The 27804-nt window shown below is 58.2% G+C and overlaps 1 protein-coding gene across 1 annotated transcript in view; it reads left to right on the top strand.

The window, feature by feature from the left end:
* Positions 1-27804, top strand: part of LOC133755577 (general transcription factor 3C polypeptide 1-like) — a 38293-nt gene that overhangs the window by 7462 nt on the left and 3027 nt on the right. Inside the window, exons 6-25 of the mRNA XM_062185663.1 lie at positions 870-1127; positions 1662-1807; positions 3083-3180; positions 3501-3597; positions 3696-3873; positions 6110-6251; positions 6586-6721; positions 7479-7560; positions 7676-7858; positions 9962-10119; positions 11252-11394; positions 13262-13343; positions 15142-15254; positions 18098-18160; positions 18866-18959; positions 21108-21280; positions 22954-23244; positions 23762-24036; positions 25912-26192; positions 27367-27754. Of these exons, the coding sequence (XP_062041647.1) occupies positions 870-1127; positions 1662-1807; positions 3083-3180; positions 3501-3597; positions 3696-3873; positions 6110-6251; positions 6586-6721; positions 7479-7560; positions 7676-7858; positions 9962-10119; positions 11252-11394; positions 13262-13343; positions 15142-15254; positions 18098-18160; positions 18866-18959; positions 21108-21280; positions 22954-23244; positions 23762-24036; positions 25912-26192; positions 27367-27754 (3381 nt within the window). The remainder of the gene's footprint in view (positions 1-869; positions 1128-1661; positions 1808-3082; positions 3181-3500; positions 3598-3695; positions 3874-6109; positions 6252-6585; positions 6722-7478; positions 7561-7675; positions 7859-9961; positions 10120-11251; positions 11395-13261; positions 13344-15141; positions 15255-18097; positions 18161-18865; positions 18960-21107; positions 21281-22953; positions 23245-23761; positions 24037-25911; positions 26193-27366; positions 27755-27804) is intronic.

Here is a 27804-nt window from a genome sequence, read left to right as displayed (position 1 = left end):
CAAATATCAGTTCCTTCGGGCGAGCGTTCTTGGGCTGGACCGTCTTGCAAGCCCTTGAGAGTTGCCCTTGAGTGTTCACATCACTTTTCCAGAGTCAGGTCTGAGGTGGCAATGTCGTCTTCCCCCTGGCGGGGCACGGCGACTGCGCTGTGAACCCACACTGAGCCGGTGCAGGTGCTCAGGGCATGGTAGGCGGGGAGCTCGGCTCCTCTCCCGACCTGAGCAGGGTGCCAGGCTCCGCCCAGCCAGTGTCCAGTGTGGGAAGCAGAGACCAGGGAGGCCAAGCAGAAGAGCTGGTTTGCAAGACTTCCCTTTCCCAAGGTGCTGGTCGCACAGCATCGCTTCTGCTAGCGAAACCCAAGCACGCTGCTGTGCGGCCAAGGACCACGTGCACCTGAGCACACCAAGGGCAGTGAGTGTGTTCCTCCGTGAGCTGGGCCTTGTCACCCTGCCTGGTCTCACTCCTTCCCTCTCTGCCGGGGAAAGGCAGGGGAAAGTTGTCTGTGTCCACAGAGAAACATGCTCCTTTAGAAGAGCCCAGGGCTGAGCATGTTGGACACAGTCCGTTTGAAGCCAGGTGTGCTGAGCTGGTGGGCCCCTTCTCCGCCGTGCTCTGGCCTCCCATGCACTCCTTCCTGCTGCACCTCATCCCTATGGCCTCGGGGCCCTTCCTCACCCATTTCAGACACACACTCATCTCAGGCCCCTTAGTTTGCCCTGGGTGCGTGTCCATAGGTTTCTCTGTGGTCCACTCTGTTAGCACCTCGGAGGCCTCTCCCAGGCCTCTCTCTAGAACGACAGCCCTCCTCCTGTCCTAGCGCATGAGAGACGAAACTCTCAGAGATGAGAGCCATGTCCCTCTCTCCCAGTTCCAGGACTTGGCCGCTCTCTGGGGTTTCTGCCCAAGATGCCTCGCCTGCGTGTGGTGCACATGTTTCTGTGGTACCTGATCTACGGGCACCCTGCCAACAAGACGGCGCACAAGCCCGGCGGCGAGAGGAGGTCCCGACGGCAGGAGTCGAGCAGGATGAGGGCCCAGGCTGCCTCTGCAAGGCACGCGGAGGCCTCCTCGGAGGGCAGGGAGACCGTCACCTGGGAGGCCGAAGTGGAGCTCGACACGGAGACCGGTGGGTGCCTCCGCCACGCCCACAGCGGGGTCCAGGGCGAGACATGGCTAACATTCCTTATCCTGTTGAAAAATGATTTTCATTCATTTATTTGAGAGACAGAGCTCCCATCTGCTGATCTGCTCCCTAAATACCCACAGCTGCTGGGGGCGCGGGGGTGGGGGGAGCGGCTAGATGAGGCCAAAGCTGGGAGCTGGGAATTCCATCCCGGTATGCCATGTCGGTAACAGGGACCTACGCACTTGAGCCATCACCGCCGCACCCCATAGTCTATGTTAGCTGGAAGCTAGACCCAGGAGCCACTCAGATGTGGGTCTCAGCAGCGTCTGAACTGGCGGCATCCCCTCAGAGTCCCCTGATCAAAATGAAGACACCATCCAGTCTTCCAGAGCCCCTGGGCTGCCCATCTCCTCGTGCTTCCTCCTGGACAAGCAGGGCTTTGTCCGAGCTGGCAGTGAGGGAGTCACTGCTAGGCGCCGTCGCCATGATGGCTGGCTCCTGGCTGCCGAGGAGTGACTCGGGTTTTGTTCCTAGTGTACGTGAATGAAGTCTCGTGGATGCGCTACGTCCCTCCTATCCCGGTGCACAGGGACTTCGGCTTTGGCTGGGCTCTCGTCAGCGACATTCTCCTCTGTCTGCCCCTCTCCATCTTCATCCAGATCGTGCAAGTCAGCTACAAGGTACTGGTGACTCGGGCCGCTGCAGAGCCTGGGGCTGGCCCCTCGGCTACAGGCTGGGGACCTACACTCACCTGGCCGAGAGTTGCCTGGGCGGATGGGCAAATGGGTAAATGGATGGACAGGTGGTCCTTCGAGAGGAACTGCAGCAAGGATGTGTTCTTATAAGTAGACTCGATCAGGTGATTGGGTGGATAATCAGGGGGAACTGCATAAAAAATCATTATTCTACATCTCTTTGTCAGTAGGCAGGTAGGTAAAAGAAAAAAAATAATTTACAGTGCAGCAATGAAGTGTGATGTTTTTAGAAATATAGGAAAGGGAAGAAATAGAAATGACTGTAGCCTCACCGCTTAGAGATGATCACTGCTAAAGGTTTCAGTACCTTTTCTTCTGGTCCTTGTTTGCTGTGCCATGTTTGTGTGTGCTTCGTGTGTCTGGCTGTGTGACCTCCCTTTTCTCTCAACTGAGTTGAGATTTTATTTGCTCTTTGTAACCTTTATCTTCATTGTATTTGAAAGTTAGAGAGAGGGGGGGAAGAGAGATCCTGTGTCCTCTGTTCACTTCCCCAAATACCCACAACAGCCAGGGCAGGGTCAGGCCAAAGCCAGGAGCCCAGCACTCAGTCTGAGTCTCCCACATGGGCGGCAGGGACCCAAGCACGTGACCCATCACCTGCTGCCTCCCAGGGTGCACGGTAGCAGGAAGCTGGAGTTGGGAGTGGAAGACCCGGGACTCAAACTGGGCAGGCGTCCCCAGCACTGCGGCAGCTTCACTGCTGCATGAAATACCCAGCGCCATTCACTCCGTTACGACCTATTCTTTCCACTGAGAAATACATCACATTCCCCACATCGTTAGATTCCTTATCCTGACAAGAAGTGGATTCATAGTATTCCTTCTTTCTGGGTGTACTCTGACTTACTTCATCAATGGCATTTTCTAACTGGAGTCATTTCAGTTCCGATTCCTGGTTACTGTAAATGACATGTTGACGAGTACCTTGCGGTGCACACATGTGTGGGCAGCTCCAGGATGGTTTCCTGTGGATGAGGATGGAAGTAGGCTCCCCGGCTTCAAAGGGAATGTGTGTTCTTCCTCTCGAGTTGAATTAGCCAGGTGCATCCCCAGCTTGCCCCCTGGAAGTGTTTTAGCAGAGTCTGTGCCCACAGGTGCCCGAGCAGCATGGGGTGTGGGGGGCCGGGGCTCAGGAGAGGGCTGACAGGCAGGTTCGAGGCTGGCCTCCAGGCTGACGCAGCCTGAAAATCCCCTGTGCAGGTGGACATGCTTGAGGAGTACCTGAACGACCCCCTGAAGAAGCACATGCTGATCCGCTTCCTCCCCAGGGCCCTCCGGCAGCAGCTCCTGTACAAGAGGTGAGGGCGCTGCACTGGATCTAGGCTGCAGTGGGTCCCCGCGAGCCCTGCGAGTCAGGGCTGTGGACTCATCCACCAGGGAGGGGCCACAGCTTAGCCCCCAGCCCGGAACCGCTGGGGCTGTTTATGAATTACAGTGAAATCTCCGCTAAGCACCGCAAGCCCTGGAGTCTTAATTGTTCCCTTTGCTGTGTTAACTTGCCAAATCAAATGCCAAATGGGGGATTGACACCCCGTGGCCTTGGGCACCTGGAGGGGTGGGCCTGGGCCTCTGGGGAGCACTGGGGAGGAAAGCCAGGACGCCCACCCCTGTTTCCCAGGCGTTACATTTTCTCGGTGGTGGAGAGTCTTCAGAGGCTATGCTACATGGGACTGCTGCAGTTTGGGCCCACGGAGAAGTTTCAGGATAAAGATCAGGTAAGGGCCCCCGTCCTCGATGAAGACACTCCCCGGTGAAGTGGTGAGGCCCAGTGCTGACTCGGAGCCGCTCCACGCCCCTGTCTATGTCTCCTTAGGTCTTTGTTTTCTTGAAGAAGAACGCGGTCATCGTGGACACCACCATCTGCGACCCCCATTACAACCTGGCGCACAGCAGCCGGCCCTTCGAGCGCCGTCACTATGTCATGAACTCTATGCAGGACGTGGAGAACTACTGGTTTGACCTGCAGTGCGTCTGCCTCAATACCCCGCTAGGTACTGTCTGTGGCTCAGCATTCTCCCTCTTTGCAGTGTGACAACTGGCATTTTTTGTTTTAAATTTTGCTTATTTATTTGAGAGACAGAAAGGTCCCCTCCCTCCACCTCCAGACTTGGGGGACTTCTTCGAGAAGCTGTGGTGTGGCTTTGAGTGGGAAGTGGCAAGATGGCTCACCCTGGCTGCTGTGACATCGAGGGGGCAGGGGTGGGCCTGGAAGTGTTGGGGAGCAGGGTCAGTGCAGCCACAACCCTGTGCTCCTGCCACTTTCTTCTCCCTGCACAGCCGGCCACCCCTGCTCCAGGCGACACCTCTGGGAGCCCAGCCTCCATCCCTGGACCCCTCTCAGTTCGTTCCAGGAGTTCCTTTCCCCTGAGTGTCCAGTCCCCATCCCAGAACTGCTTGTTGGACAGAGGCAGAGATTTGGGGGAAGTGACAGCTGTCACCTCCCTCCACCCCACGGCCCTTGGCTTGAAGCTGTTCTCTGGTCAGTTCTTGCCCCCTGCACCGGGAGAGAAGGGAGCCACGTCCTGTTTGAGCGGGGAGCAGAGTCAGCTTCATCCCAGGACTGGCAGTTCAGTGTCCCCCATGATTGTGGCAAAGCGGGAGGCCCGGGTGCATTTGCTAGAGTGGTTCACTGCCAGCAGGTAGTGAGCACTTGCATTTAGAGCCCACAACGTGCAGACACATTTTACAGCGACGTGCTCTGGAGAATCTTCGGGCATCTGGTAGCAAGCTGGGCTTTTACCGTCATTAGATCGTCAAAGTGCCCCAGTTTTTCCCGTGCGAGCCAGCATGTCATTGCAGGCTCCAGGCTTGGTGGATTGGATTTGTAGCCCTCAGAGCGTTTGCAAGCGTGGGAGTGTCAGAGCGGGCTGAGTCTGTTAATCAGGCCCTGATTGTCCTGGCACTCGGCAGGCGTCTGCAGAGACTCTGCCCCGAGGTCTGTGGGAAAGTTTCAAGTGGGGATCATGTCATGGAGCAGTCGCTGCCCAGTCTCGAGCCTGCTTGAGTCCCCAGAGTGCCATGTTCCAGTGCTGAGGGCTGGGCCCTGCCCAGAGAGCAGAAGAAATGGCCACCCCGTGTGCTTTGGGTGTGAGAAGCACTGTGTCACGTGTCCATTCGGATGAGTGACCCTGGGCGGGCCATTTATGACCTCGTGGAGTCTTAGTGTCTTCCCTTTCTTTGTTTTCTGTAAGATTTATTTTATTTATTTTGAAAGGCAGTATTTCAGAGAGAGAGAGAGAGAGGCGGAGACGACATCTTCCATCTACTGATTCACTCCCCAAATAGCTACAATGGCCAGGTTTGGGCCAGGATGAAGCCAGGAACTCCATCCAGGTCTCCCACGTCAGGCAGTAGGGACCCAAGTACCTGGGCCATGTTCTGCTGCCTTCCCAGGTGCCCTAGCAGGAAGCTGGATCAGAAGCAGGGTAGCCAGGACCCACACCTGTGCTTCTATGGGATGCTGGTATTACAAGCAGTCACTTAATCTGCTGGGCCACAGCTCTCCCCCGTTTCCTTGCTTCTAAACTGAGAGCACCATCACCCACAGGCCGGCTCAGCGAAGAGTTGCACAGGGTATCTATGGAGGTTCCAGCCGAGAGGTGCGGGGCAAGAGCTTCATGCTGTCCCTGCCCCAGCCAGCCATGCCACAAAGCCTGTGGCGAGCGAGTCTGACTGTCTGCACGCTCCCGGAACCTGTCCTCACGCACTCCAGCAGTGGTTTTCATTGTCTTGTGTTTCCCCGCAGGAGGTGTTCCCTTTCTCGTAGAATGGCTGAGCGTAGTTTGTCGGCAGCACTAGTGCACCTCTGAGCACTCTGGGGACATCTGTGTACCCTGAGCTCTCCCAGCCGCGGCCCCTGCTCCTGCCCCCAGTGCGGTCCTTTCTGCTTCCCACTGCCGCCATGTTGGCCCACAGCAATTCCACAGGGCCCTCCATTCCCCCCAAAAGGAGGCCCGGTTTCCTCTGCCCTGAGCTCCCCAAGCCTTTTGGCATCTCTGGTTCCTGCCTACCTCTGTCCTGGATAGACTTAGCCAGGGCAAGACCCTCCTGTTGGGCGTATCCCGCTTTTTAACCTGCCTGATTCCATCGTGCACGAAGAGCTTCCGGCAGTTCCAGCCACCCCCGCTGGGTCGGGAGCCTTTTCACAGGCGGGAAAACAGCTCTCTGCTCCCGGCCTGCACAGCGGCAGGGAGGCATGAGCACAGAGCGTCGCGCTTGCTTTTCCAGGTGTGGTGCGCTACCCACGCGCGCTGAAGACCAGCGGCTCGGATCAGGGTAGTGATGAGGAGGGCACCTTGCGGAAGGAGCAGGAGAACGCCGTGGACAAGCACAACCTGGAGCGCAAGTGTGCCTTGATGGAGTACAGCACGTGCGTCCCATCTCCCTGTGCGCATGTGCTGAGGGCAGGCCATGTGGGTGGCCGTGGGCTGGAGCTGGCCACAGGCGTGCTTTTGAGCTCACCTTGTTTTAAAAGAATTCAGTCCGTTCTCAAGATTCCAAAGTTGGGAGTTTCACATAAAAATCGGATTTTGTTTGTTTGTTTTTGCTTAACTTGCCAGAGTACCTCGCAGCCAACGCTAGGAGTGCAGGTTGCTCTCTTTGTCAGATGTTGTCCTAGGAGGGTGGAAGCCCCCACCCCAGGCCATGGTGCTCTTGTCCGTTACCAAGGGGGACCCTTTCTCGGCTTGCTTCCCGCCTCCCAGGGGGAGCCGCGTGGTCGTGGATAAAGGCGTGATCCCCGGAGACGGGCTGGGAGCCGCTGGCCTCGATTCCAGCTTCTACGCTCACCTCAAGCGCAACTGGATCTGGACCAGCTACATCATCAACAAAGCCAAAAAGGTGGGCGCTCGGGCCCACCGCCTCGAGGCCCCCATCACCAGTCATCCTCCGCCCGTCCCCTCCCAGCTCATCCTCTCAGGATTGGTAAAGTGATAAATCACATAAAAACCTACTTCATCTGTCCTGAAGATGTGTCAGGCCCCACGAGTATCTGGCTGGCGTATTGTTTTTATAGATTGATTTGTAAAGCAGAGAAAGAAAAGATAGAAAGAGAAGGCAGGCAGGCAGAAAGAACTCCTATCAATCAGTAGTCCCCTGCCTCACCGCCTGTGACAGCTATGGGTGGGCCAGGCCAGCAGCGGTGGCATAGAACTCAGGGCAGGTCTCACCTATGGTAGCAGGGACTCAAAGATTTGAGCCGTCACCGCTGCTCCCCAGGGTCTGCCCTAACAGGAGCTAGGATCAGCCAGAGGCTGCTGGTTGAACCCAGGGCTCCCGTCTGGAACGGGGGTGTCTCAGCTGTTAGGCCAAATGCCCTGCCCCTGGCCTTTTTTCCCTGCCCCCCCCCCCCTTGTAACTTGTCCTGTGATCTTGTGATCTGGACATTCTAGAGTAGTAACGAAAGTCCGGGTGCCACAGAGAGGAACGCACGTGCAGTGCTGAAGTGGCTGGGCAGGGGCCCACTCCCGCAGCCTCCGCCCAGCAGCCCTGGGCTCGCTGAGACTGACGGAGGAGCCCCATAGTGCCTTGGCCGTTCTGGGCACCCGGGGACTCCTGCAAGTTCAGGGCTCATTCCGGTGCTGCACTTGTCGTGTAGGAAAACAGCGCCTCGGAGAGTGGGCTCACCGTGAGGCTGCAGACGTTCCTGACCAAGCGCCTGTTGCCGCCCAGGGCTACAGGTGAGTGTGCCGCAGCTGCACCCAGAAGCAAATCCCCACCCCACCCCCATCCACGGGGGCCCCCACGCCCACCCAGCCGTTCACTGCCACCCCCACCCCATGACCCCCTCTCCAGGCAGCAGCAAGCTGGGTCTCTGGGGAGAAGCAAGGAAAGGCGCGAAGCTCTCCGCCGATCGCGATGAGCAGTGCGAGGTGGCCTGGGAAACGCTGGACAGGAACTGGCGAGTGAGGGGCGGCAAGAGCCAGAAGCGGAAACGGCTGAAGACGGACCCGGGCAAGACCAGGAAAAGCAACAAAGGTTGTATGAGCGCCGCTGGCACCTCCTGGCCTCGGCCTATGCGTCTGTGCCACTGCCTCCCCAGGCCGGGCCTGCGTTCTTTCTGTCTCCATGTCCCCTCCACAGGTAGCGCTCCCTCTGAGCCGTGGTCGTTTCATTGTCCACATCCATCTGGCCGACCGGGAGAGGCTCGGGTTTCCCGTGCGCCTCCCCAGCTCTCTCTGTATTTTGTGCAGTCTTTAGGAAGTCCCTCGGTTCACATTTCTAACTTCATCGCAGCTGAACAAAAACCTTAGCAAAATCCTCATCCTAAGTAGCCAGAATTCTGTGACTCTTTTGGTATACCTTTTTAAAGAAAATTTCTTTTTTTTTAAATTTTATTTATTTGAAAGGCAGAGAGAAAGACAGAGAGGTTACCCTTCCATCAGTTCACTACTCATGCCTACAACAGCTAAGTTGGCCCAAGCCAGAGCCCGAATCCAGGAGCCAGGAGCTCAATCCTGGTCTCCCACATGGTGGCAGGGACCCAGGTACTTGAGCCAGGACTCCAGTATGGGATGCAGGCGTCCCACGCAGCTTCTTAACCACCATAGTGAGTGCTGTCCCTGGTTTGCCTTTTAATATCAGTATTTTTGTTAAATGGGCCAAAGTTGAAAGTCATGTTGTATTTTCAAGTTGAGGGAAAGTGGGGAATCACTGAAGCCCGCAGAATGTCCCCAGACCTGATGGAACCCCTCATGTCCCACCACCACCCCTTTCTTTCTAACTTGAGAGCACAAGAGGAAGGAGTCTCCCCTCGGCTAATCACTCACTCCCCAAATGCCTACCACATCCGGGGCTGGACCCAACGGAAGCCAAGAGCCAGAAACTCAGTCCAGGCCTTGAGTCATCAATGCTGCCTCCCAGGGTGTGCGTTAGCAGGGAGCTGCATTGGCCATGGACGAGCTGGGACAGGAACCAGACAGTCCTATGGGATGCGAGTGTCCCGAGCAGCATCCTAACCTCTGCACCACACCCCCACCCCCAGGGTGCCTTTCTGGCAGTGTGTGTAGCAGAAGGGATGCTGTTTAGATCACTTGTGTATCACCCAAGGGGCCTGTCCCTGTGTTCCAACGACAATTTGATGGTTTCGGCTATTTCCGTAAGAACAGAATGTTTACACAGGAACCTGCTCTCCAGGTTTATTTGGCTGGTGTTTATAACAGATTGTGTCCCATCAACTGAAGTGGCCCCTCAGCTTAGCCTCTTGCAGGTGTGTGTAAGGCCAGCGTGACTCACAGAGACCCGAGTGCCCCTCAAGGCCAAGTTCGGCCGAGGCATCCCTCTGTATCCAGGTCTCCTTGCCCACTGCTCTTCAGCCTTATTGGGAAGACGCTTGGCAAATAAGTGGTCTTTTGGAATTGGTGGCAGCATATGGTGTGTGGCCTGTGAACGGGCTGTTAGTGCAGGGGAGCCTGGGAAGCCATGGCTAAGGGTTCCAGGCTCCCGTCCTATGTCTGCCATTGACTGGGCTCCGTGCCTCGGACTGTGATTTGGGTTGCTTCCCTATACTGCCCATGGTTGTATCCATCACACAGAGTTGGTGCAAAGTAGCATTCCACTTGCGAGTTAACACATGTGTCAGCCAAGCACTGCTAGCAACATAATGCGGGTACCTGCTGTCATTTCCTTCGTAGCTGCCTTGTGCTGGGTGCTGCAGCCTGGAGCGTAGGCCTCATTGTCCCCACAGTGCTCACACATGTTCCACAGCCAGCACCGTGAGGTCACAACAAGGGAGGGCCTCCTATGCAGTGACACCAGCCCGAGGTGATGCTTCTGTGCAAACAGGCGCTAGGCGTGCTCTGTCAACCTCTGCGTAGGCCGCCTTCAGAGGGTTCCCTGTCACATAGGAGAGGCTGGAGACTGGCGGGCAACTCCCTCGAGGCTGCATTGCACTGGCCAGCCTGTCCCTGTGAAGTCTCAGCAAAGAGAAATGCTGAGCAGGGGTGAACGCCAAAACAGAACAGTCAGGGGGCCCACAGGAGGCTCTGGGGCCGGCGCCTTGTCCAGCCCCGAGCAGGGTCAGGAGTGACAGCTGCACACCTGATGCTGGAAGCTCCCTGCTCTCTCCCCTGCTGTTTCTAGAAGAGCCCCCAGAGGAAAAGAGCAAGCGGCTGCGCTACCACGACGAAGCAGACCAGAGCGCCCTGCAGAGGATGACCCAGCTGCGCGTCACCTGGTCCACGCACGAAGACCGGCTCATCATGCTGTGCCGCATAGCCAGCAACATCCTCAACACCAAGGTACCACCTGCTGGCCCTGCCCTGCCCACCTCCCAGCCGCCACAGGTAGTAGCCGCTGGACCCAGGTGCACCAGCAGCTGTGGCCGCAGTCTGGCTCACCAGGTTTCTGTTGTTCACCCCCTTAGCTGTGACCCCGAGTCCCTATAGCCTCTGACATCACTGCCCCCCTGTCACCATCATGTTCCTCCAGGCTCCTCACTGCTGCCCTGGTCTTGCCGTGCAGCAGGGCATGGGGGAGCCGCCAGGGTAGACAAATGGCCCAGCGAGCTGAGAGCAGAGTGAGCCCTGCCCCTATTGGCAGGCAGTGCTACCCTAGGTCAAGGCTGTGTGCCCTTGTTCTCAACTGTGTCAGCCAGAGAAACCCAGAGAGGGGGTCCTGTGCCCACTGGGCGCTTGGCCTGCAGGCTCACCGGGTCGCTTTCTGGAACATTTGTCTCATTATAGCCCCTCACCCCTCAGTCCTCTCCTAAGTTCCTATCCAACCTCGCCTCCCCGGAAGGACCTGGAAGGCAACAGGTTGCTGCCTCCCCGCATTGCTGTCCCCAGTTTCTGCATCTACCGTGGCTTCTGCATCACAGCTCTGATGGGAGGGCTGTCCCTACCTTTGACACAGCTGGGGGAGCCAGGAAGGGCCAGCAGACTCCGTGCTGGGGGACCCTGTGCCCTGTTTCTTAGAGTTATAAGAAATCTGTCATCAAGCGGCTTCCTCCCCTTAGCTCTGCCTTCCTGTGCATTGCTATTGGATAACCTGTAACACGAGCTCCAGAGTGGCCCTGCGCAGATGCACTGTGTGACGAGGCCTTCCCAGCCCTCTGACTTCACACGTGTTACACACCTAGAATCTCCCATGATGCATCTCCCTTCCCGTCGGTTCTGCCCAGTGTCCTCGGCGGGCCTCTGTTAGGGTCCTTGCCAGAAACACTGTCTTCCCACTGGACAGCGAAGGCCTGGCCTGCTCTTCTCTGCCCGGTGCCCAGTTCCTGTGGTTGGGTCACCTTGTGAGATGAGAGCTTTGGGTAGCCATCAAGGCAAGGCGTCCACAGCACACGGTTTCGCCCCTTGCTTTGTGTTAACTCCCCGGACACGGGCTCTGGGGCCACTGATTGCTGTCTCGACTTTGCTTCCAATCCAGGTGAGCGGCCTGTTTGTCCCCTGGCAAGTCGTGCGTGACATTTTGCATGCTACCTTCGAAGAGTCCTTGGATAAAACATCTCACTCGGTTGGAAGAAGAGCTCGCTACATTGTCAAAAATCCACAGACCTATCTGAACTACAAGTAAGCCACTCCCGCACACAGCTGTCTCAGGGCTTCTGGTGCTTTCTGTCTTCTTTCATCGTGCTGGCTCCGACTCAGAGGTCCCCTTCAGGTGGGGCACAGAGCTGCTGGAGCTGAGCGGTGGGGCTGCACTGGTCTCCCAAGGGCCGGCCTAATGCTGCGTGCATGCACATGGTATTCCTTGGACTTCAGAGAACCTAGCAAAGAGGCACTGTCATCCATTCTTCCAGATGGAGAAATGGAAACTGGACTCTGAGCATCACATGACTGGTGTGTGGCAGAGGGAGAGGCCCACTTTCATGGCTATTTTTAGCTCTCAGAGTAGCTCCTGAGAGCTCTGTATTAACAGCCCATCACAGCTCGCTCCAGGAAAAAATCGAGACAAGACCCGGCTCGTTGGACAAAGTGCACTCCACCATGTCCTCCCGTGCTCCAAGAGCTGGGTGTCCCTGAGGGCTTCCAGCCATAGCCTGGAGGTGGGGGTGGGGGTGGGGGTGGAGGTAGGGGTGGGGTGGGGTGTCCTCTGCCCGGGAATCTCAGGGTCGATTGTCTCTTGCCAGTGAGGCTCGCCTGGTCTCCCTCTCCCTGGGCCAAGCTGTAGAACACTGCCAGCCCCGGTGTTGAAGCCAGTATGAGTAGGGCCAGCAGGGGACACAGGGCCGGGGCAGGCAGAGACCCCTGCCCCAGCTGCCCGTCATGCCCCAAGTCAGTGAGGGCTGTGCCCCGAGTCTGTGAGCTGGCTCTGAGCCACCCTGGATTGGGCCCTACAGAACCCACATCATAGAGAGGAGTCGGCCCGGCCAACTGACCCTCAGCGCTGTGCACATGCGGGCAGGCCCTCTCCCTGTTGTGGGGCCGTCCTGTGCACTGTGGGATGTTGAGAAGCACCCTCGGCTTTCACACACTGGATGTCAGGAGCACCGCTCTCCCTGCTGTGACAACCAGAGAGGTCTCCAGAAATGCCCTGGAGGCCCGTCGCTGCTGTATGAGCCCATTCCCCTGTGCACTGGCTCTCCGAAGGGCTCTGATCTCCTGATCCAAGCTCTTTGCAGAGACGGAAGCAGGCCTGCGGAGAGAATGCCAGTGGGCCAGGGTGACAGTGAGTTGATAGCAAAAGGAGGGCTGGAATGCGCCTCCCGACCCTGACTCCTGCCCGTACTCTTCCCCCTCGGCAGCTGTGCAGGGAGCTCGGCAGCTCTCCAGGGTCAGCAGCCCTGGGTGGGGCTCCCTCCTCACCCCACATTTCCTGAGGTCAGGCGCCTGGGGCCCGACACATGGGGGCCGTTTCCCCTGATGTGAAGCAGAGCGGCAGTGGTGCTGCTGACCCCACGCCCTGCCTGCCTGCCCACCCCAGGCCTGGGCCGTGTAAGGCCCGAGGGCTCCCTGTGCCTCCAGGCACTGCTGGGGAATGACCAGCTCCACCAGCAAGCTCTTTAGACTGCTGCCCGTCTTGCCCTGCTTTTCCTCTGGGACAAAGCACTGTCCGTGTCCATCACATAGATACAGAGATCTGTGGCATGGGCAGAGGAGAGCTGTTTGTCATAGGAATCGCCAGTGCCTGGAGATTGTTAAATTTACAGTACGCTTGCAAATACGTACGGGTGCCTCATGCAGCCCTGGCCGGGGGCCGTGGGCAGCGGGGAGTGGCTGTTCTTAGGTTACCCATGCAGGATGTGAGGTGTGAGCTGGTGTGAGGTGTGAGCAGGTGCTTTCACACGCATGAGCCCAAATCCCTCATTTTCCGAAGCTGTCCCCCTCCAGCAGGCTCATGGGTGAATCCTACTCCACCATTAGCTGAAGCCAGAAAGGTTAGCCCAGAGACCTTCTGAGGCTTCCCTGACTTGGTCTTTGTCTTTGCCTCCCGCAGGGTGTGCCTCGCTGAGGTGTACCAGGACAAAGCCCTCGTCGGAGATTTCATGAATCGAAAGCGTGACTATGAAGACCCAAAGGTGGGCTGTGGGCGGGTGCAGGAGTAGGCCTGCACTGCAGACGGGTCTTGTTTCTAGGGGCTGTCCCCAGGGCCCAGAGCCCCCACCACCCTTGTAAGCATGGCTGTGTTTTCCTATTCCCTGGAGAAATCGCGTGTCAGTTCTCTGGCCTCGGATCTCATTTGATCTGGCTCCAAGCATCCGTTTGTAAAGATGATTAGGATTTGACATGCCACTCTGCAATGCTGCTGCACTTGGAGCTGTTTGGTTAGGAAAATAGGGCAGCGCTTCAGAAATTACACACAGCTGGCCTGTTTCCTGGAAAAGCTGGCTGAGAGGGTTTGGGTTCCTTTGCAGGTTTTCTGTCCAGGTGGGGCCGGGGCAGTGGCTAGCAAGGCAGGAGCTGTTTTTGTGTAGACCTGACTTTCCTGCTCTTTGCTCGCCTGGGCCCTGTTACATGGATCTAGCCTGGTCCAGGCAAGGCCCTTGCTCTGACGACCCCACAAGCAAGTGGCACTGGCAGAGAAGTAGACAGCCATCCCAGCACTGTGCTGTCAGCCCCCAGAGAGAGGCAGGCACAGGCCCGCCTAGGTCAGGCAGTGGATAGCAGAACACTTGGGGTGCAAATAACAGAAAAGTCCAACCCTCTCCTCTCCAGAGCCCCTCTCTGTCCACTCCACAAAGCCAACAGCGGCTTAGGGCTTTGTTTTTCTCCTGTGCCAAGCCTCTGGAAGGAGGCGTCCTGGCTGGTGCAGCCAAGCAAAGGTGTCATCAGGTTCCCAATTGCACGCTCTCACTTTGCTCTCTGTCCCTTGTGGTTAGTTTTCCATCTGTCTGGCTCTCACCCATTGGTTGCTCATTGACCCCTGGAGCTCCGGTCCTCACAACAGAGTCCCAGGGCTTCCCAACAGGTAGTGGAAAGAGGGGCTGGCCAAGCCCTGAGAGGCAGCCTTTCCCACAAGCCCCTGGCAGCTGGGGCCACGTGGCTGGGCAGCAGCTACCTAGCAGAGAGCACTGAGGCTGCCTCAGTTGGCGTGGACGGCCTGCTTCATCCCGGGGCCACATCCTTCCCAGACCGAATCGGAGCCGGGAAGGAAGAATGGGGTGAAAGAAATGAGCTGAGAGAGACTGTGTCTGCCTCAGAGGGCTTTACAAAGGTGTCCGTGCTGGTCCGAGACACAGCAGCCTCAGCCCATGGAGGCAGAGGCAGTGGGAAGAGAGGGCACAGGGCCCCCCGGGACGCAGTGTTAGGGCCACAGACGGATGCTTCAGGGGCTGTGGCCTGCATGGTCTCAGCACCCGAGGGCAAGGTGGGCGTCTACCCTGTCATAGGTAGATGGACACAGGGTGACATGATGAGTTTGCTTCTGGGAGCCGGGTCTGGAATGAGACAGTTGCAGTGTGGATGTGGGGGAAGGGATGGGTTGGGGTCCACCCAGCAAGTAGGGGTCTGGAAGAGGAAGGAGAGCCAGGAGGGGGAGCCAGACCTGGGGGGAGCAAAGTGGTGGGGGATCCCATAGGCACTCTGGGGCCAGCATGGAGCAGGTTTCAGTCTTCCTATCTGGGGTTGCGGAGAGAGCTGATGGCAGGGCCAGCAGTGGGAGATTCCTGAGTGTGGTGCTGAGTGTGCTGCCTTCTCAGGTGACGGGTGACCTCTGGGGACCCGGCGAGACAGGACAGGCAAGGGAGGCAGCACAGTCAGCATTGCCTGTGCTTAGCAGCCACGGCTGTCTGTCACAGGATGTTCTCCCGTGCTTCATAGATGAACATCCCTTCTGGGAATGGAAGGGTTAACATCTCCTTCCCCTCTGTCCAAAAGGTTTGTGCCAGTGAGTTTAAGGAATTTGTGGAGAAGCTGAAAGAGAAGTTCAGTTCCAACCTGAAGAGCCCTGGCCTTGAGATCCCAGACACGCTGCAGGAGCTGTTTGCCAGGTAAGGGCCTTCTGGGAGGTTCCTTGTGATCCTCACAGGGCAAGAAGCCCAGCCCGGCCAGCCGGGACTACCCAGGAAGTGTCCCCTTGGTCAGCAGGGCTGCGTCTGGCTATGCCCTTCACCCTCCTGTCTCTGGATCCCCCAATCTGGCTTGGGGACCAGAGACCGGGGAGGGAGCTGTCATTGCTCACCGCCCCCCACCCGGGCCTCACACCCCCTCTCCCACCGCGTCCCTGCTGCCCACTCAGTTCAGGCTCCCACGTCTGGTCGTGCCCTCTACCAGGCTCACTCACTTCCCGGGTGCGGAAACTGCGTGGCAGAAGTGCCGGGCCCAAGGCCACAGAGCGTGTGCACAGCAGGGCTGGCCCTGGAGCCGAGGCAGGGTCTGACTCCAAAGGCGCGGTTCCTAGCAGCTCAGCCACCCAGCATGTGGCGGAGCAGCCTTGGGTTGTAGAGCACAGAGCCCTGTGAGATGGGAAGGGCTTCCGTTCTGAGAACTGGGCCCGTTTTCTTCGCATCGAGGACGACCCTCTCGCCACCGCCGATCTCAATCTCCCTACCAAGAGATGCCGTCCATCCATCAAGTCCTTACCTTGGCGCGCTGCGTTCCAGCCGGGGATCTCATTCCTTCACTCATCCAGTGACCCATCTGTGTGGCGCCCGAGGAGCCAGCTGTGGTCATTTTCAGGGTTGACGCCCTGTAGCTGTTTTCAGGGTTTTATTTTTGTTTCTGCGGCACACTGACTCCCAGAATCCCAAGTGGCGCGGCTGATGTCCCGTCTTCAAGGTAGCTCAACAGCCTGCTTGCCCGTTTGTGATTTACAGCCCCGAGTATTTTCAGCTGAATTATGGGGCAGCGTGTGCTCATAAAAAAGGACAGTTAGAGATTTTTAAAGGAGAGCTTGGGAGCCGTGTAGACGGCAGGGACGTTTGTAGCTGTAACAGCTCAACGCTGGTTTTGATCTTGGCCAAACGGAATGGAAAATGCTTCCATAGTTTTCTTCATTTGACTGAAAAGAGTTCACATGTTGTTACAGGAAGCTCCTTTTTCCTGGCGGTAGATGGAGGCAGTTGCTTTTGCAGAGATGAATTTCTCCATTAGTTTTCTAGAAGCCAAAGACGCGCCTTACAAATGGCCAGGGTCTTTGAGACAGCCCATTGTGTGCGTTATTCCTGGAGGTACTTGCTTGGTGTGAACACAATACAATGATGTTAAATGCAGCTCAGAAAAGAGAAGGAGAAATTGTCTGTTATCCTCCCAACACTTCGTCCTGCCACTGCCTTTAGGTGGCTTCTGCTTGTCTTCTGTTGGCAAATGGTTACATTTATTTATGAGGCACAGTGGGCTATTTTGACGGACGCATGCGTTGTGGGAAGATTGAATCACGCCAATTAACATCTCCATCACCTCACCGCATGTTGGTTTTTTTTTTTTTAAATAAAGATTGATTTATTTATTTGAAAGTCAGTTACACAGAGAGAGGAGAGGCAGAGAGAGGTCTTCTATCTGCTGGTTCAGTCCCTAATTGACCACAATAGCTGGAGCTGCGCCGATCCGAAGCCAGGAGCCAGGAGCTTCTTCCAGGTCTCGCACGTGGGTGCAGGGGCCCAAGGACTTGGGCTATCTTGTACTGCTATCCTAGGCCATAGCAGAGAGCTGGATGGGAAGGGGAGCAGCCAGGACTCGAGCCGGCCCCCACATGTTATTTTTTTTTTGTAGCGAGAACATTAACAACCTATGCTTAGAACAGTCCAGAGATAGACACCGTTACGGCCTGTGTTCCTCCAGCCAGAGACCTGGCAGGCTCGGTGACCAACTCCCCTTCCTCATCCCTCCGCTTCCTCCCTGTCTCTGCTCACCTCCTTTGTACTCTCTTTCTGTGGGATGGACATTTTTAGAGGACTTCGATATTTTCTCCCATTCTTCTGTCGTGTGCTTGTTTTTTAATCACAGTGAGCCCACGGTTTTGTATCTGCTTCCTTAACCGTTAGCAATGGCTCCACACCGGTTTACATTTTTCCATGTTACTTTGTAAGTGAACATTTCTCATTGAAAAAAAAAAATTTTTTTTTTTGACAGGCAGAGTAGACAGAGAGACAGAGACAGAGAGAGAAAGGTCTTCCTTTGCCGTTGGTTCACCCTCCAATGGCCACCGCGGCCGGCGCACTGCGGCCGGCACACCGCGCTGATCCGATGACAGGAGCCAGGTGCTTCTCCTGGTCTCCCATGCAGGTGCAGGGCCCAAGCACTTGGGCCATCCTCCACTGCACTCCCGGGCCACAGCAGAGAGCTGGCCTGGAAGAGGGGCAACCGGGACAGGATCCAGCGCCCCGACCGGGACTAGAACCCGGTGTGCCGACGCCGCAAGGCAGAGGATTAGCCTAGTGAGCTGCGACGCTGGCCAAAAAATTTTTAATTATTTATGTGAGCATGAGAGAGAGTGCATGTGTGAACTCCCATCTGCTGGTTCCCTGCAAATGCCTGCAACCCCCTCTGAGAGGCTGCACGGGAGCTGAAGCCAGGAAGCAGGCGCTCAGTGCAGCTCCCCACGTGCGTGGCAGGAACTCGGTCACTTGAGCCGTCACAGCTGCCTCCCAGGGTCTGTGTTATCTGGAAGCTGGAGTCAGGAGTCACACCCAGGATTCCAGTGTGGGCAGTGGGTACCTTAACCACCAGGCCAAACACCCTGCAGCCCTCAGTGCTCTCATAAGCAGGTCGCGATGCATCCTTGTTGAAAATGACCTGCATAGTCCTAGCTTTTGGTGAGTTAATTATTTTTGCCGCAGGGAACCATCCTGGGTCTTATTTCCATGATGCACGCTCTCCTTCTGTTCTCTTGCAGATACCGAGTTTTGGCCATCGGAGATGAAAGAGATCAGGTCAGGAAAGAAGACCAACTTCACAGGCAAGTGCTGCTTAGCAGGGAACCTTGTCTTCCGCCACCCGGGTTGGTTGCGTACAGCCTACCACGGGTGTTACCCCAGGGCCAGATCTAGCTGGCTGCCTGTTTGTAAATAAAGTTTTATTGGAACATGGCCATGCCCACACTGCCTGTTACTTGTGCTTGTGGTGGCAGAGTCTCCACAGCCCACAGACGCTGGCATCTGGCCCCATCACAGAGAGACACTGGCCCTAACTGGCACAGAGTGACACTGGCACCTGTTGCTGGCCTGCTCTTGGGACACTGGGAGAGGATCGGAGCTCTCGGCCCCTGGATTTTCCAGGCAGAATGCTCTAGAGAAAGTTCAGCTTTGCCCGCCTACCCATCTCAGAGAATCAGCATTCAGCTTGATTTTCAGCTCTGTTTCAATGAAAAACCAATCCCCTTAGAGGACAGCTTGTTTAGAATCCAAGGGAAAGAAAAGGCGAGTACTCACTGGCTGCTCAGCTGCCCCGTGAACCCACGCTGGCTGCTGCTGCCACTGCTCACCCGCTAGGCGGCGACTTCTTCCTGCAAACTGGTGCAGCCAGTAAGCCCAGAACCGCCCGGGCATTCGTGCTGTGTCACGACTAGTCGGGGCAGATCGGCAGCTCTTCTCAGCCGGGCGTCGCGTCTGCGCCTCCCCCACGGCGAGCCATGCTCACGCTGCCGTGCCCTCTCCCCCTGCAGCTTGGACGACATCCACTTCCTGGTGCTGCAGAACTTGATCCAGAGCACACTGGCCCTATCGGACAGCCAGATGAAGTCCTGCCAGTCCTTCCAGGTGGGTACCGGCTTCCGGCATTGAAGGTACGTCAGGGCCAGGAGAGGCGTTTGCACCTGTGCTTCTCGGCTTTGCGGTCTCAGGGGACGCCAGCCCTTGCTCCCTTCACCTTATTTTGTTGTTGTTGTCTTATTTATTTGTTTGCATTGTGTAAATTGAAGGCTTGCCACTGGATGATTCAGTGTGTGTATGCCTCCCACTGAGCCAGGGAGCACATCCGTCTCACCTGTGGTGTACTGAGAACGCTCGGGCTCCCACCTCCCAGCACGGTCCACGTGTACGCCGCAGTAGTGCCACCTGCACTGCTGAAACTGTACCCTTTGACCCGTGTCTCCCGGTTTCTGTCTGTCGGCATCAGATCCAGGGACCGCCACAGTTCCTCCCAGGACTGAGGTTCGAAGACTGAAGCGTGCCAGAGGCGTCGATTGTGTTTTCAAAGGCTGACCTGTCAACAGCCGCCCCCCCTCCAAGCCTGACTGCCCAGGGCATCCGTCTCCCCATGTTGAGTGACCACAGCAGTCCAGTCTACCTCGGTGTTTTGTCTCTAAACCCCCAAATCTGCTCCTCTGCCTTACATCACGTTAACTCAATTTGGAGCATGAAGGGGGCAGAATTAAGAAAACAAAAAGATGGTATTTTCTAATCCCATGGATGAATTCCAATGCGTGGAGTCCCAAAGTTCAGGGGGTCTCAGAGAGCCCTGTTAGCTTTGGGGCTTCCCCTCACACAAGGAATTGCTGGTGTGGGCCCAGCAGGGGGCGCTGTAGCATCTCGCAGGCCTGTGCAAAGAGCAAGATGACAGAGTAGGACACAGCCCCAGACAGGTGGCCCACTGACCACAGCTGCTCCCTGGATTTCTTTTTTTGAACCCATACTTGCTTAAAGCAAACCCCAAAAAGTGATATTTGGGAATTTACCACCAGCATTGCACTTGGCCAGGTTACTGTGAACTAGACCTTCCCACTGTCCTGCTCGTCACTGGGTCAGAGCTGGACAGGACCCCAGGGATTCTTCCCACCACCCCTCAAACGAGAAGGCCCAGCCCTAGAGAGAAGACACTGATGTTCCAACCAGTGACAAAAGCCCGGCCCCGGTGGTCCAGCCAGGGCCCTGTCCCCAGTCTCGTCCTGCTGCCTTGCCTCCAGTTGTGCCTCCAAGTGCCATCTGGTCTCCCTGCGAGCACTGCCACTGCACCGGTCACTGTCCCTGTGGGCACGTGTGTAGCCTACAGGGCCTCTCTTCCCCCCGTAGCAGTGGAATCCTGCCATCTGGCAGTGAGGCCTGGAAAAGCAGCAGCCATGATGCCACAGGCCCAGCAGAACCCCAGTCAGCTCTCCCTGCAGCCCAACGCCCCAGGAAACAGAGGAAGTGTGCGGAAGGCCAGCCCTGAGCGGCCAGGCAGCCAGGGGCTCGCTGCCCTGTGACAGCCCCGCCTCTTGGAGATCTGAGTGGGTGAGCCAGGCTCCCACCCCACCCAGCACAGTCTGAGCTCTCCTGTTGCGCAGCAGTGGCCATTTGAGTATGCCTGTCCTGTCGTCACCTTCGAGTGACAGGGAAGAGCAGAAGTCACAGGGGCCTGGCGACAAGTGCTGGACCCAGTGTCCACTCCTGCCGCTGTGGGGAAAGACTGATGATACAACAGCCACCCCGTCCTCTGCCCCATCAGGCCTGACCACACACCCAGGACTGCCGCACAGGTGCCAGCTGGAGAACTCCACCTAGCACAGGCCCCGAGCACCCTCGCTGGCCCTCGCTGGCCTCGACCACCCCCTCTCTGTCCCTCGATGCTGAGGTCACTCTTCTCTCGCTGGTTGTCCCCTGCCTGGGGTCCCACTCAGTGTGTCAGTTAAAGGCTGCGCCCCTCTGTGTCCCCTGACACTCAGAGGGCCTGGGCCAGTGCCATCAGAACCCCGCAAGCCCTGATAGTGACAGCGATGTTTCGTGGCTGGCACTCATGGGAGACTGTGTCACGGGGCCCATCCCTGAGGCCAGTGCATGCTGGGGGTTCAGACACTGCTGCTCGGGCTGACCCTGAGGGCAGGGACAGCCACGCACAGCCCGGCTGGGCCTCCCTGCCACTGACGGCTTATTCCCTCGGTGAATGGCGGCTGGCACATCCGTGCATCCACCCTGCCCGCTGTGTTGCAGACCTTCCGCCTGTACCAGGAGTACAAGGACCAAATCCTCGTGAAGGCCTTCCTGGAGTGCCAGAAGAGGAGCCTGGTCAACCGGCGCCGGGTCAGCCACACACAGGGCCCCAAGAAAAACCGGGCCTTGCCCTTCGTGCCCATGTCCTACCAGCTGTCTCAGACCTACTACAGGTAAGCACCTGCCCCCTGGTGCTCCAAGCCCGGGCTCCCAACCAGGAGCAGTGCTGACCTCCTGCAGCACGGGTGCGAAAGGCAGGCTCTGGGCAGGAGTCCCCTCCCCGGGGGAGGAGCAAGGCGACTGCGCACGGTACTCGGAGGGGCCTGACTGTTGTGCGGTGGTCTGTTCTCTTTCCTCCCGTCTGATGGGTAAACTCAGTTCCAGATGGAATAACCGGCTCGGCTGGCAGTGTCCCCTTGGGGCCGGTGTAGCCGGTGTCCCCTTGGGGCCGGTGTTGTAGCACAGGGATTAGGCCACTGCTTGGCTCACCCACATCCTAAATCAGAGTGCTGGTTCAAATGCCGGCTCCCTGCACCTGGGGGGCAGCGGAGGATGGCCCAAGTACTCGGGTGCCTGCCACCCACATGGGAGACCTGGATGGAGTTCGGGGCTCCTGGCTTTGGCCTAGCCCAGGCCCAGCTGCTGTAAGCATTTGGAGAGTGAACCAACAGATGAAAGAGCCCTCTCTCTCTCTCTCTTTCTCTCTCTGTCTCTCTATTATTCTGCCTTTCAAATAAATAATAAATACTTAAAAAAAAAATGAGCTGCCCCCCTCCGCCCCCCACTGGGCATTATCTTGATCACGTCCCCTACAGCTCCGAGACCCAGGTGGCCTGTTACCTCTGCGGTCTCCGAGGTGCAGCCCCAGCAGCCTGCACAGGGCCGGGACATGAGCTGTGCTCAGAGAAGTGTCTCCCCGGAGCCCGCTCCTGAACTCACGCCCCAGTCAGCGTAGCACGCTAGGCATCCTGCACCCCCAGCCTCTGAGCCACATGCAGGGGGTGTTTCCTGGATGCCTGCCCCTTCTCCACTGTCCTCTCTGGCAGCAGCGAGGGGCTGCATTTAGGCACAGTGACGGCACCAGGTGGGCCCCTTGTCATCCTGGGAGGTGGATGTGGCCACAGAATGTCGAGGGGCACGCTCTCGGACAGACCCGAGGCCCGCCCCTCGCGGTGACCCTGCGGACCTGGTGCAGTTGCACACACTGTCCTGTGTCTCTGTGAGTCCAGGCCCGGTTCTAGGTAAAGCCGAGAGTGACAGAAGTCACAGGCAGCCCTCTGCCCCAGCTCGGCAGCTGTCTGTGGCAAGTGCCCGCACGGCACAGGGTATCAGGTCAGGCTGCACTGGCCAAGGTGACAAGATGGGGCCCTGCCTCGAGGGTGCGCGGTGAGTGGGGCAGACAGACAAGCCCTGGGAGGTTGCAGCAGGCACAGGTTCAGGCACAGCTGCTCAGGCAGCACTTGGGTGGCACCCGTGTCCCGTGTCACAGAGCCTCGTTCACGCCCCGCCTCTGCCTCTGCCCCAGCTTCCTGCCAGGGTGCCTCTTCGGAAGGCCTCGGGTGTTGATTCAAGTACTTAGATCCCTGCCATTGATGTGGAAGACCAGATTGGAATCCTGGCTCCTGGTCCACTCTGGCTTTTGTGGACCTGTAGGGAAGGAACCAGCAGATGGAAGATTCCCTCTCTCTCTCTCTCTCTCTCTCTCTCTCTCAAAGAACGAAAATAAATTCAAAATTTAAACAAAGCAGCCCCTCAATTTGAGCGGGAGAGGGCGCAGGGGAGAGGTTGGAGGGTCCGGTGGCCCCCCGTGACCCGGCTGGCCCTCAGCGTCCGTCTGTTCTTGCAGGATTTTCACTTGGCGGTTCCCAAGCACCATCTGCTCCGAGTCGTTCCAGTTCTTGGACCGCCTCCGGGCTGCCGGCAGGGTGGACCGGCCCAACAGCTTCTCCTTCCGGGACCAGGATAGCGGCAGCGAGTCCGCGGGCGACATGGTGGCCTTCTCCTTGGACGGCCCTGGTGGACACTGCGTGGCCATCCTCACACTCTTCTCTCTGGGCCTCATCTCTGTGGACGTCAGGATCCCCGAGCAGATCGTGGTGGTGGACAGCTTGATGGTGGAGAACGAGGTCATGAAGAGGTGAGCGGCGGGCCCGGCCTGCTGGGGGCTGAGCGCCTGCGCCGGGCTCTGCGTGGTCATTTCCTCGCCGCCATGGTCATGTTTGCTCAGCTTCCTAGTGGGCTGGGTTGGGGGGTCTTGTGTCTGGCGTTGGGCAAGCAGGGCCTAGCAGTGGCTTTGGGTGCCCGAGGGGAGAGGGTGTCACCCATCAGTAACTGGGGTACAGCACAGCGTCCAGGGAGCCTCCTGGATCCGCCTCCCCGCCGCTCTAGGAAAAATCTGCGCAGGAAACACAGCAGGGAGGGTCGGGCGAGGAGGTGGGATTGGCCCTGGGTCCCCTGAGACTTGAAGGGAGGCAGGGGTTGTACTGGACAGAGCCCCCCCAGGCTGTTCTGGGCACAGCGGGTGGAGCCCGGGAGGTGGGGAGGGAGCCGGGTCAGAGCAGCAGTCCGAGCTGGCCTTCGGGGACATGCTCGCAGCCAGGTCCCAGATCCCGGAGGGAGGCCACGGGGCCTGGTGTCACTCTCTCTCCCCCCAGCCTGGGGAAGGAAGGGAGCTCTGACAAGGACGGGGGCCTGGACGACGACGAGGACGAGGAGGAAGACTTGGACGAAGGCGCAGGGGGCAAACGCCGCAGCTTCGAGGTGAAAGCCCGCCAGGCCTCCCACACCAACTACCTGCTGATGCGGGGCTACTACGCGCCCGGCCTCAGCATGCGCGGCCTCAGCCCCAACGACAGCATCGTGGTCAATTCCTGCCACATGAAGTTCCGGCTGCGCCGCTCGCCAGCACCCATCCACCTGCAGCCCCCCAGTGAGTGCACGCCCTGCTGCTGGGCGGGGCTGTCAGCCCCTGCAGGGGGCACCCGCAGGCCAGGGGCACACAGAGAGACAGAGCCCGTCCTTGGCAGAGGCCTCACAAGGCGTACGTCCTGAGCCGCCTTCCCCGCCTGTCTCACACCTCCTCCGTGGGAGCGTGCGCGCTGCCGCCTCGCCCTGTCGTTTGCGTCAGGGTCACGCACATGTGCACTTAGCGGGTTTTACGGGAAAGCAGCCCCGGCCTCCCCGCCTCCTGCCGTCCCCGTTTTCGTTTCTGCTGGAGACCTTCAGAGCTCCGGCCCCAGGCTTCTGTGCACTTGCTGAGTGCGTCGTGGCCCTGGCCGGGAGAGACCGCGGTCAGCTCACGTCCTGCTCTCCCGCCCGGTGCCCTCCAACACACACGTTCTTTTGATGACCTTGGAAACTTTGAAAATTGATTACATGATTCCGTTTTTGAAGTTTATTTATTTGAAAAGCAAACCAACAGAGAGAAAGAGCTCTTCCATCTACTGGTTCACTTCCCAAATGCCTCTAACAGCCCAGACTGGGCCAGGCTGAAACCAGGAGCCAGGAGCTCCATCTGGGTCTCCCATGTGGGGGCCAGGGACCCACGTACTTGAGCCATCACCTGCTACATCACAGGGTGCGTTAGCAGGAAGCTGCGTAGGAAGTGGAGGCAGGACTTGGCCCCAGGCACTCCAGAAGATGATGTAGGTGTCCCAAGCAGTGGCTTAACCTGCTGCGCCACAAGCCCTACCCCAGCTTTGAAGCTTTAACAACTTACTGACACTTCGGTTCAGGCCTTCTCTGCCTCCTTCCACCGCCCATAACAGGAGTATCAGGGCCCACTGGCTTCCCTGCTCCTCCTCCTCCATCCCACCCTTTCCTCCCTCAGCCTCAGGGCTGGCCAGGCTGAAGGCAGGGGTCCAAACGCTTGGACCATCTTCTACTGCTTTCCCAGGCGCATTAACAGGAAGCTGGATCAGAAGTTAGGGCAGTTGGGACTCGAACCAGCACCCATACGGGATGCCGGTGTCACAAGCAGAGGCTTAGGCCACTGTGCCACAGCACCGGCCTCATAACCACACTTTGAATTCTGTGTTGTGCCTGCCAGAAGTCTAGTAACAGCATACAGATGTGGTCCTGACAGGGACGTCTGTTACCAGAAACGACAGAAACTAGCGTTGGGGCCAATGTTGGGAATGCTAGGCTAAGCAGCTGCCTGTGACAGTGGCAGCCCATGGAAGAGCAGGTCCCCACTGCTCCAGTTCCAATCCAGCTCTCTGCAAATGCACTGGGGAAGGCAGCGGAAGATGGCCCAAGTGCTTGGACCCCTGCCGCCCACATGGGAGACCCGGATGGAGTTCTAGGACTAGCCCCTGCCAGAGTGGCCATTTGGGAAAGGAACCAACAGATGAAAGATCTTTTCTCTTCCTCTCTCTCTGTCGCTCCACTTTTCAAATAAATAAATATTTTTTTAAAAAGTTTATGGAAAAACTAAAACAACAATAAGAAATCAGGGTAAACACGTGGGGACTTGATGGAGGGGCCTGAACTATCTCACTGGGTCTCAGGAGCCTGTGAGCATCAGAAGGGTGGGCCCAGGGCAGCCAGCTCTCCCCTCCAGAGTCCTCAGACCCCAGGCCATGGCCTCTGGGCCCTTTGCTGTCAGTCTCCAGTGGGGGACCATGCTGGGCTGGGGAACCTAGTGCAGATGGGGTCCTGACTGCCAGGACCCAGTGTCCCCGCAGCAGGCGACCCTGTAGCTGGGGGACAGCAGGGAGTTGGTGCTGCAAAGTGAGCTCCTGGGTGTTGGGTGGGGAGAGGGGCTGCCGCCAGGCTAATCCTGAGCTTCCTCCTGGTTTTGCAGCCTCTTCTCTGGAAGAGCTTTCCATGGGGGGCTCCTGCCTGCCCGCCTCGTTCACCAGGCTGATAGACCCCCAGGAAAGCAGCGGCAGCCTGGAAGAGCTCACCCGCCAGGTGGAGCTGTCTGGGTATACACCTGCAGACGTGGCTGCCGCCTTGGAGATCTGGGGAGCCGTGGCAGCCGCTGGCTGCTTTGGGGTTGACAGGCAGGAGCTAGGCAGACGGTTCTGCGCCTTGGAGAAGCCGGCGGGGGAGCGCACCAGGACGTTCCCGGACTACGTGCAGGTGAGCCGTGCCAGAGGTGAGGCGGAAGTCGCAGCTCCCAGCTCGCATGCAGGCTGCAGAGGGGCCCGGTGGGGGGCATGGCCTGGCGTGGCACCCTCTGCAGAGCAGCACAGATGGACAGTTAGGAGCCCTGCCTGCCCGGTCCCAGCTGCGTCCTCATCTCTCGCTGTCCCTGCGACTCCCTGGCAACCCACACCTGACCCACTGTACTCACCACTGGCCTGGAACTCACAAAAGAATGAGATAGCAGATGGGTGCTTCGGGACTGCTGTGGCCTCTGTGAGATGTCAGCCACAGCTGTGGGGCTCAGATTCCTGTCCGCCTCGCAGCCTTCCGTGGAAGGAGGGCTTGGCGCGTGCCGCTCCACGCCCGGGCCTCGAGAGACCTGGAGGACACACAGGCTGTGCCGGGAAGTCTGTCACTTCCTTCCCCAGGCTCAGCGTGGAGGCCAGTGTTGGTCATTGTCAGGGTGTTCCCGGGAGCGCAGGCAGCCCCGTCCCATGGTACTTCATTCCCTAGAAGGCTCTTCCACGGCCGGGGCGGTGGGCAGATGCTCGGAGAGAAGTGAAGGTTTTTCTCACGGCCACCAGGTGGCGCCTGGGTGTCAGAGCCCCACGATGGCGGGGTGATGGCTCAGGCATCAGCCGGGGCCCTGGATGGTGAGCACCCGCAGCACACCTGCCCCCGACCCGCACGGCCCAGCTGAGAGTCCTACTTCCAGGCTGTGGGATGGGGCAAATTCCTGCAGCCTGCATCGTGGGGTTCCATAGAAGAATGAAAAGAAAGGTGCTGGGGCAGACAGGTGCCGCCAGGAGCTGCAGGTGGCCGTGCTCGGGAATAATAGTGCCTTCTGCAGAAGAACTTGCTAGAACCTGGGCGTCGGGGCCCAGGCGAGGACCCTGCCAGGCGGGTGGGCACTCGTGGGTCACGTCAGCTTTGAGAGTGCAGCTGTGGCTGTGAGGTTCGCGTGTGTGACCTGTTTCTTGAACAGCCATGCCAAGCCTGGACTGGGAAGGGCGCTGCCACAGCCAGGGGGCGTCCCGGTGGAGCTGGCCTTGTTGCCTGCTCAGGACGCCTGACACGTTGGCCGGGGGGCCACTCTTCCTCACGCGTCTTGTGAAGCCCGGCTGTCTCTGGTTCCCAGACAGACCCTGTGTGTCCCCTGCTTTTCCAGGACCTCTTGGAGCAGAACCAGGTGCTAGAAGTCGGTGGAAACACCGTTCGCCTGGTGACCATGGCCTCTGCCAAGCCCTGGCTCCTGCACTTGGTGCAGCCGAAGGGCCGAGAGGGGGATACCGACGTCCCAAGAGAAGATGCCCAAGGCAGACCCCAGGAGGGGGCCTCCAGCAAGGATGGTGCCCCCGAGAGGCAGGTAACCCCTGCCCAGGGCACCCAGAGCACCAAGAGGCGTGCCAGCTGGACCATGCAGAGCGAGGCTGGCACCGAGTGCTCTGAGAAGCCCCCCGCCAAGAGGCCTGCCCTCCAGGACGTGCGCTTGACCCCTGACCTCAGGCCTGGGCCAGAAAAGATGGAAATGCAGGCTACAGCTCCTGAAGACAAAGGTACAGGGGGACCCAGGAGGTGTTGGGAGTACCCCATTCCTCAGGCCAAG

This window comes from Lepus europaeus, unplaced genomic scaffold (assembly GCF_033115175.1).
Source record: "Lepus europaeus isolate LE1 unplaced genomic scaffold, mLepTim1.pri SCAFFOLD_569, whole genome shotgun sequence".
NCBI lineage: Eukaryota > Metazoa > Chordata > Mammalia > Lagomorpha > Leporidae > Lepus > Lepus europaeus.
Note: the sequence above shows the minus strand (reverse complement) of the source record. Positions and strands in the feature narration are given on the sequence as shown.